Genomic DNA, 9,889 nt, shown 5'->3' with positions numbered 1-9,889 from the left:
AGACCCCACCCTGGGGCCTCTCAGGGCAGGGCTCATGAACTCCGGCCTCCCAGGTTTGGGAAAGCTAGCAGTGCTTTAAAGTGTAACCTGGCTCAAGCCTGTTCACTTTGATTTAGCAAAAGAGAAGGTGAGCAGAAAAGCAGAGAAGTTAAACTGTTCCCTAAACTTGAGCAAAGTTAGGTTTATTCTGGGGCTTCCCAGGTGACACTATTGGTAAAGAACCTGCCTGCCAATGCAGGAGACTTAAGAGATTTGAGTTTGATCCCTGGGTTGGAAAGATCCACAGGAGGAGGAAATAGCAACCCACTCCAGTATTCTTGCCTGCAGAATCCCATGGCCAGAGGAGCCGGGCGGGCTACAGCCCACAGGGTCACACACAGTTGGGCATGACTGAAGTGACTTAGCAGGTATTCACACAGGTTTGCTCTAGAAAAGGAACCCCATATAAATACGGGCGAGCTTTCACCTCTGCTCCGGTGTACAAGGAAGCACCTGCTACCCTTGACTTTGGCCTTTTTTTCTTTCTGCATTTCTCCATGAGCCCTTCTCACCATCTGACCTACTGTGTTTTAGTAGTTTATTACTCTTCTCCCTGTCTTAGAATGTCTCCACCAAGGCAGGGGTTTTGTCTGCTTCTATCCACTGCTGTATATGCAGCACCTAGAATAGCACCTTCTGCCCTGCAGATCTTCACTGAATACTGGTTGTGTTAATCTACTTCAGTGTGATTGAAAGACCTTGGTTCATAGAAGAAAAGGAATGGTCCTGGGGCCTCTTCTAGGGAGAAGGCAGGGGTGATTGCAGGAGCCGCAGCAGTTATTAGGGCACCATGAAGACTGCCCTTCCCACCCTGCTAAACTCTTAAGTTCTGCCTGGATATCTAGCTCCTGGACTCTCTAGATGATAGCGAGCCACGTACCCAAGGCTCTCCTGTTAACAACCAAAGACAGACTAGGCCATTCCTCCCTGAAAGTAAACAAAAGGAACAAACAGCTTCAAATTCCAGCTTTGTTATCTCTCTTGCTATGTCGTCCTTTGATTTGGTGAGGCTGTAACTACATGTGCCTACAGTTTTCATGCTGTGGTTTTGGTCCACAGCCAGGAAAGCTTCATGAGTTTCTAATGAACACCCTCTCACATCCACTCCAACTCTCTGTCTTCCCCTTTTTTTCTGATTTATTTAATTATATTTGGAAATGCAGGAAAACTGCATAACCAGGAACTCCAGTAAAACTGCATAACCCTTATTCCTTCCAAGGAATGACTACAGACTTGCTCGAGTGTCCTATTCTCAAACCATCTGGGAAACTGATCACTTCCAATCAGTATTATGTATTCTGGGATTCTCTACCACATGGCTGAACCATCAGCAAAACTCGGTAGTGAGGTGTACACATTGCAACCAGACTAATCATCTGTCAAGCAAGATGTTGAACAAATTAGAGTCAAAAACACCCAACCATCCAACAACCACTCTTCTAAAGGTCTTAGTTACGCCACTGATGGCAGTCCACACGCACACCCACCTCCTTAGAAGCATCCTGAGCGGTAATTCTCCTTTCACTCTGAAATGTGTATCCATGGCTCTTGCCCATTAGAACTTAAGCTCTTCAGGGGCAGGGGCCTAGTTTCACACATTTTTACATCTATCACATAGTAGATACATAACGTGTTTATTTAAAGAATAGAGAGCCCATTTATTTTTCTAGTCAGTGATTTCCCATTAGAAGTAAGAGCTCAGCGTGGGTCAATCAGCAATCAGATGCATTAACACGTCTTTTGTTACCCAAATGTCCAATATTCACTTACATAACCAACCACTGGCCACAGGCATTAGTTTCTGCAACACCACCGCTGCTCCCAGTCAGTAATGTGTTAAAAAATCCTTGAGGGCCCCCTGGGGGAACAGGCCTGGAGTCCTCAGGGTCCAGAAGGAGGCAGCCCGGACATCTCCCAGGTCCTCGTGTCTGACAGCAGATGTCTCTCCTGCTCCTGCTCTGGGGCCCTTCCCAGTGAGTGCAGAAAGGCCGCGTGGGTCACCAGTGGTGGCACGGGTGGCACTTAACCCTCACTTAGCCTTTTCAAGATACTCATTCTGCTATGACATGTTTGCCCTTGCAGCGGCGCCACTGTTTTCAATTCTAACTTACATTTCCCTACGATTACTCAGCCTGGATTATTAGCTGTCTCGGAAAGGGCTTGGTCCAAGAGACTGGAGGGAGCCTGAGTCATGGGGCCCTACTGAGCTGGTCTAATTTCAGGCCGGACGGGAGACTGCAGCCCCAACCGCAAGTGCGGTGTAATAAGCTCATGGATCTGTCTTCCTCCCTAAGCACCTCCTCAACCCAAGGAAGGCGCCTGGCCCGTGGCCCGAGTTTATCTCAGAACGAACGATGCAGCCACAGGAGACATGACATCTTCATGTGGATCCGGCAGTGTCTTAGAAGTCGTACTTCAAGGGAGGGTGGGAAGGGGGTGGGGCAACTGCCGGCCCTTCCCTGGAGGCCACGCCCACACTAGGTCTCTGGGGAATGGAGGGAGAGCTCTTCAACTGCTTACCGATCTCGTCTTCTCTTTGTTCTTTATAAACGCTTAAAGCAAAATCCTCCCTTAGGCCCTATGCCTCCATCACCATCTTTTGCCAACTGGAAATGCCCGCATCTCACGCAGCTTTCCTTCACCATCCGACACTGCAGACCAAGCAGCTCAACACTGGCCCCCGCCCTGCCCCGGGCGGCCCCCGCTCCTGGTCCCTCTTCACTGCGGACAAGCTGACTCCTGAACAGTTGGGGGAGCCTCCAGGTTCTGTCCCACCGGCCTCCCCTCCGATGTCATTCATCTCAACTGTTAGCTGATGCTAAAAAACAAAAAGCCAGATCTACCTTCCACCCTATGCTCTCCTTCACGAGTGTCACAGTTTTCGGTTTTCTTACCCTAGACACCTCGGGTGAATGCCTACCAGCCTCCAAACATTAAGAGAGAAACATGGTCATGGAAGAGAGAGGTGCGTGGGGACAGTGTCTTCTGGAGCCTGTAACATGACCGTGCTCGGCCCGTGTCACCCGCTAAGGGAGGCGGTTCCCGCAGAACGGAATGACTAAGGCTTTTCAGAACAAAGACACAATGGCTGGGGATATAGAAATCAAGTGCGAAAGTTAATTACGGGGAATTCCGTGGTGGTTGAGTAGTTAAGACTTCACCTTCCAATGCTGTGGGTGCCTGTTCAATCACTGGTTGGGGAGCTAAGATGCCATATGCCTCATGGCCAAGAAAACCTACCAAACCAAAAAACCCTCCTATAAAACAGAAGCAGTATTGTAACAAATTTGACTTTTAAAATGGTCCACATAAAAAAACAATAATAAACATTAATTATGGGCCTGCATATTGATATGAAGCATGGACTTAGGAAATTCTGTACTTAAAGGGACTCTGGAACACCTCAAAACTTAAAATTTGTGTTTTCAGGCAGGGGAAAAAAGTCTCACTTAAATAAAAAACTTTAAGATGTCACAAAATATTTAAAGGAACATTTTAGGTACCTACCACGAATATTTAAAATACAATTGTCATTCACTAACATTACCATTTTATTCAAGTGTATTTTAACACAGAAAAGAACATCATTGCAGAATAAAGGACAAATACAAGCAGCTTTAAGGGAAGAACTCTGGTTTTTTCCCTCTCATCACAGATTAGTGACAAGCATTGACAGATGACTACTGGTCCGAGGGTTATAGGTATGGGTGCCACTGGTTTACGTTCTGGGTAAGAGGTGAGGGCAAGTTTTCCCAAGGCGTGCTCTAAGTAAAACCTGAGTCTCCTAAGATTCTCTGAGAAAAGGGTTTCCGGGTCTCAAGTTTGAGAAATACTGCTGCACCCTAGAGTTTCCTGATCTCAATGATTCACAATGCTCACATTGTTATAAAGGTTCTGAGAATTGCTTGGTGAAGAAATCTTTTTAGCTCCAATCCTGCAAGCATGTAAGACTCTACCCAAAGACAAGTGCTCTTTGACCATACTCAGAAATACATTGGGTTAGGGGAAGGAAAGGTACAATCGTGGCTTATTGAAGTTGATGTCTTCCAGCACAAAAATGTCATCCTCAACTTACTTATTGCCAGAGGAAGAATCCTGACGAGTTGGAGTGTGGACCACCCCTGAGGGTGGGATTTCCGAGGCTCTGATGCCTATTGCTAATCCTCCTGTTAGGTAAGGCTCTGGCCTTCTGACCCAGGATGAGAGCCCTCTGGAAGTCCTGACCTTTTATGGTACCCAGAATGTCAGCAAGTGAAATCTGCCCCTGGCAGTCCCCCTGGAAACGGAAACGAAGGGGACGGGAGCCACCACCTGAGACTTCAGGTCAACAGGGCAACCTGCCTGAGGTAAGTGATCCTCAGAACTCTCTGGGCTACGCGGGGTTCCTGGGATGAGTGGAACGACCTCGGACAAGCCTAGGAAGCACCTAGGAGTGGGCACTGGGGCAGGATGGGGGCCACCCAGTTACAAATGTCTGCTCTGTCCTGGGATCGTCCAGGCGTGGGACACAGTTCTTGTTGAAATCAAGTACTTACATAGGATTCAGCAGAACTGACGGGACTTCCAGCCCTGAGAAGTAGCCTCGGAGGGAGGGAGCCAGCGCATCTGGAAGACACGTGGGGAAAAGGCTGTGAACCAAGGCCCCAGACGCAGGTCCACTGCTCACTGGCCGGCAGGGCCCCCACCCCATTCACTGTTCCCAGGTCCTTGCCTGCGGGCAGCTCCCCATCAGGGGCTGAAAAGCATCAGAGCTGCATCCTGAGAATGCCTCCACAGGACCATGCTCTCAGGAGCCCCGGAGGGTCCCCTGCTCCCAGCCTCCTTTATAGCCAACAGCCAGTGCAGGGCTGGAATCTGCCCAGTGAGCCACCATCCTCATGTTCACCCAGCATCACCCAGGCTGGGGAGACCAGCCTGCCTAATGGCTAGAAACTTGTCTTTGATCAGGAAGGGACGGTTCCTGACACCATCCATGCCAGCGGTCTGGCCAGGAGGGCTTTTGAGAATCTGCTCCCGTGCTTTTAGAAAAGGCCTCTGGGAACTATGGGGGGGGGGGGTGTGTCTGGTATCCCATGCCCTCTGCTCATTCTGTGGGGCCCCGCCTCTTCTGTTAGGTTTCCAGAATGCAAGGCCAGCCCAACCTACAAATGGACTGTGATGCTGGGTACGCTTGGCAGAATGTTCTCTATCCTGTACTGAGGAAAACGTGAAAATAACAAAAGGGCAAGTGCCCTTCGGCTTGAATAGACGTCCATCTATTGGCATCGTGGGCTTTGACCCTAAGCATTTGGACAGAGGCGAGAGATGAGAAATCCCCGTTTACCGCTGCTTCTGTTTATACTCCCCACCAGCCCCTGAGCAACACAGGAGGCAGCTCTGGGGTTGGGGGAAGGCGGGCAAATTACAGCAAAGGTGGAGGCTGCCAGCAGAGGACCCAGAGGTGGTACCCTTCCCCAGCACGGCAGGAGAAAGACGGCTCTTTATTTCGGTTCATGGGAGTTCATTTCTGGAGTGGAATGCGATGCTAGGGGGATCTTTACTCTGGCAAGCCAACTTCCGTGGCTTAATAAAATCAAATCTGCCAGCAGAACCCCTTTTTCACAGCCATCTTATTTGTATCTCCAAAGCGTGAACAGATGAAGCAGCCCTCTGGCTGAGCCAGAGGTGCAGAGGGCCTGGAGACCTTCTACCTCCTCTCACCTGATAGGTACAGGTGGGGAAATCAGCCGAGGGCTGGGTATTTTGAGTGGTGTCCACCATGGTCAGAGCTCAGTGGGCCCGGGGCTGGGTCAGGATCCAGGGCTCGGGCTCCTCCAGATCTAACTAGATTCTACAAGCTGGGCTGACCCTGGCCTTTCCCCATGGGTCACATGCAGAAGTCTGCAGAGCTCCCTTCGACCCCACAGGCATCCTTCACAGAGTGACTGTGTCCCTTCTATGGTGAGGGGCCACACTGGCGGACACCATCCCCTCCTGGAGCAAAGCAGTCTGGCCTCGCTCACTCCATATACCAAGGGTGTATATGGAGCTTCTGCCTAACACCAGGACTCCGTTTCATGGAAGCCCTTGGGCCGGCTGTGCCTTAGAGACCTGCCAGGGCAGAACATCACATATGACTAGAAACGGTTTACCAGCCAAAGTGGAGCCCCTGTATCAGGAGGGCAAAGCTGTATTCCTCGGGGGGCCACTAGCTGGTACTGAAACTCTTTTAGGACTGAACCAGAGTCTTTTCAATACTCATAGCAATGAAGGGGACACAGATCAAACCTTCTCATGCAGGAAGGCTAAAAACATGTCTCATGGGGAATTTAGGGGGTGCAGAACAAAGAAGGGGGAGAGAGAGGGGGGGAAATGTGGGAGGCAGGGGCAGAAGGGAGAGAGGGAGGGTAGAGGAGGGGGAGAAGGCAGAAGGGAGAGACACAAAAGAAAAAACTCATACCTACCCATGGCTTACGGCTTTGTGCATCTGAATCCACTTGCTCACTAAGCAAAGGGCAGAGTTGGAGCTGCCTCCCTGAGACAGGTAGTAAAGGATGGGGCAGGGGCACAGCCCCGTGGCAGGTGGGGGGCTGGGAACCTAGACACACAGTGGAGGGGGGATGGGTCCGAGTGCACCGGGGTTGGGGGAGCAGTGGCGGCGGCCGGTGATGCCCAGGTGCGGGGCTGGGGCACGGAGCCCAAGGCGCGCTGGTGTTTCACAGGAGCCCGGGGAGAGGGGGGACGCAGGGTGGATGGCATGACTCCCGTTTTGGTGCAGGTGACGGTGACAAGGAGACCCGCCCCCCCTCACCCCGTCCCGCACATCCGCTCCAGCCTCTCCACTGCACACACAGCCTCACACTCTCCAGGGCACCTGCCTGTGGTGGGGACCAGAACCCCGCAGGGGATGGGCAGGCAGATGCTAAGCCAGGGGCCAGAAGCCGGGCTCAGCTTAGCAGAGGTTCAGTCAGCCCAAGGGCTGGTCCTCAGGGAAGGTGATCGGGCAATGGGCCTGAGACCCACTGGGACGTGGCCACTCTTGCACATGCCCAGAAGGTGGGCCCTTCCCCGCCGTGCCGCCCCCTTCAACCAAAGGCTGCCTCCTTCCAGCTCCACGGGGTGCAACGCCATCCCCCTTTCAGCAGGAACTGGCCTAGCCTGTGCTTGTCATCAGCAACGTCCCCATGCCCAAGGAGGGCAAATCAGCAGCAGAGCTCACAGGGCAAAACCCCAGCACAGGCAGCCAGCCCGGGGGGAACAAGTGTTCTGTGCTAATCGCCACTCTCCTCTAAGAAAACAGAGGGTTCATCCTTACGCCCACTCAAGACTGCCGATCTGCTGTGGTTTCTGGCTCCTGGTCACTTGTGGCCACTCCTGCCTGGCGCCTAGGGGCTAGTTAGATGTGTCATAAACATTGGGGAAACCCATGACTCACTGACTCTGGCTCGAGGGACCATCCAGCATGGCTGACCTTTCTCCTAAGGCCACCGTCCTGTTCAGCAGAAAAATGCACGTGTGCTCAACCTCATGTACACAACTGCATGCTCACCGTGTTGTGTGCAATTCCAAGGGCCTCAGAAGTCCCTGAAAGATCCTCTAACATAACAGATAGGATCCAAACTGATACTGCTACTCGCTCTGCACCAGAGATGGCTAGACGCAGCACGCAGACTGCGACATGTGAGTAAGCGACATGGAAGACCCTGGGCGCTTCCACTAGAGCCTCATCCTGACACTTGACAGTCATCCCTGTTTCGATTCACCATCCAGGGGTCACAATGGGGTTCCGCCATCACGCTTCTTGAGGAACGCTCCTGCCCAGGGCAGCAAGGGTAACCCTGGAGTCTCCACCACCTCAGCATCATACCAGCTCCAGTGACTGGTGACAGGAGGAGGAGAGCAGCCAGAGAAGAAATGACTCAGTACAAAAATAAAGTGCTAGAGAAGAGGAGGAGATACCCATAAAACATCCATCCTCTTCCATGTACAGATGAGGTAGTAAGGCCCAGAGGATTCAAGTACAGAGACTTCACATCCTAAACAGTGTTGCCAAGCATAGGCCGACCTTGACTGGGCTCCAGAGGGGGCTCCCTGCCTCGCTCAGGAGCTCTCCTGCAGTGTTTTGAGGAGCAAACACGGTAAAGCATCCAAAGGGCTTCCTTCCTAGGCACAATTCCATCATTATCCCATTTGCCTTTAGAAACAGTCACGAGAAGTGCTTACTAGGTGGCTGGTTCAACTCCTGGGAGCCACCATTATTAAACACCCCTCGGTTTAGCGATTTTCTTCTCTGTGGACTCAAGGGACAAGTCTAGACCAGTGGTTCTCAGAACATGGTCCCCCGACCACCAGCATCACCTGGGACCACCTGGTCCGAAATGTAGAAACTGTTTGGGGGAGGGCTCAAGCGCCTGCATTTATCAAGTCCACCAGGTAACGCTGCTGCATATACGCATGCTCAGCTTTGAAAGACCCTGCTCTAGCACAAGGTTTCCTAAAGGGCAGCCGGAAGAAGCGAGTCACGCTCGGCAGTCAAGTATGTTTAAGAGAAAAACACACCGTCTCAGCAGATTCTAGATCCACGTCAGTACGGGAAAGGCTCCGAGAAGCTGAAACAAACCTGTCTGGCCCGATTTCATCCTGGGCTTCCCAAGTTTATCGGATCACGTCATCTTTTAAACTACGTAACAGTGTTGAGAAATGCTGGTCTGGAAGGTGCCTTCCAGTGGTGACATTTGGCGGAGGCGGGAGGCTGGGCATGCTGATGTGTCAACCAGCTCTTGAACGAAACTAATCAGAGCTAGGCGATCACCAGACCAGCTGGTTCCCTGGCTGCCTGATCTACAAGTCGCAGCGGCAACTTCCCTTTCCTAAGGCGGGTGCTGGGCCTGGACGCAGACTTCCCGGCACCACATTCAGAACCGAGCTCTCTCTCTCCTCTTGAAGGCATGGAGATCTTAAGGCGGGTTTCTCCCACTGTCCCCAACACAGAGCCCTGAAGACCCTGCCAGAGCTTTCTCAGCTGCGAGCCACCGGTCACCAGCCACTAGCCACTCATATGCTATTTATTCATGATCAACTCTGCCCCCACCGACTCCGGCTCTGAGGCGCCGCTCTTAAGCGGTATCACCAAATAAACAGGTCAGGTCCCACAGCAAACTCCGCTGCAGGCTGTGGAGAGGCAGCCAAGCCGAACACCTCCTCTGGTCCAAGGAAGTCCAAACTCACCCAACAGACCCCAGTGATGATTCGCAATCACAAAAAAGATGATCCTCATGATGGGATGAATTACAGGATTCTGTGAAACAGCAGTCTTCCCTATTTCTAACAAGGCGTTCACCAAAACCAGAACACTTGCCAGGAATTTCTCTACCCCACAAGATGAGGCCCATTGAGGACCATTCCCTACCACCCCCCCAGTCTCCCCTCCGCCCCCTCCTACTCTTTCCAAGGACAAAGACACAGAACTGCAATCAGCATTTCTTACTATTTCTTTTACAATACTCTTTGCCTGGGGCGATTAAGCAAGTGGCTATTGTTACCTAGACAAAAATGTCAAGATTTCTGTGAACTGGTTCAAAGGTTGAAGCTTGCCACCTGACCAGGTAGGGGTCGGGGGGAGAGGAGGCCCAAGGACCTTGCACCTTCTCCAGGTCTGAACAGTGTGAGGCTACTGAGGTCTGAGTCCAGGCAGCCACAAGGTCCAGATCCCAAGAGCAAGGTCCTAGGCCAGTGAACCCCTCCCACTCAGACCAACCAAGGCCGGGCTTAATTAAACATAACCCTTCAGGGATCTGCTTCTCTTCTGGCCTTTTCAGATCTCTCCCCATCTCTCCTCGGCACCAGCTCAACTCGCGCTTCCACACAGGCA

At 51.9% G+C, this 9,889-nt stretch overlaps 1 protein-coding gene across 11 annotated transcripts in view; it reads right to left on the bottom strand.

Moving 5' to 3' along the window:
• The window catches only part of RBPMS (RNA binding protein, mRNA processing factor), a 204,679-nt gene that overhangs the window by 10,272 nt on the left and 184,518 nt on the right, over nt 1-9,889 (bottom strand). For 6 of the 11 annotated variants that reach the window (XR_006058139.2, XR_009598671.1, XR_006058140.2 and 3 more), the window contains exons 7-8: nt 6,483-6,616; nt 4,575-4,644 (exon numbers count right to left, since the gene is read on the bottom strand). The exons of 4 other annotated variants lie outside the window; for them this stretch is intronic. Coding sequence is in view for 2 of the 7 variants with exons in the window: in XM_060407185.1 (XP_060263168.1) it covers nt 4,575-4,644; nt 6,483-6,616 (204 nt within the window). In the remaining 5 variants the exon portion in view is untranslated. The remainder of the gene's footprint in view (nt 1-4,574; nt 4,645-6,482; nt 6,617-9,889) is intronic. One more of the 11 variants, XM_027962661.2, reaches the window with a different exon arrangement.

This window comes from Ovis aries, chromosome 26 (assembly GCF_016772045.2).
Source record: "Ovis aries strain OAR_USU_Benz2616 breed Rambouillet chromosome 26, ARS-UI_Ramb_v3.0, whole genome shotgun sequence".
Lineage (NCBI taxonomy): Eukaryota > Metazoa > Chordata > Mammalia > Artiodactyla > Bovidae > Ovis > Ovis aries.
Note: the sequence above shows the minus strand (reverse complement) of the source record. Positions and strands in the feature narration are given on the sequence as shown.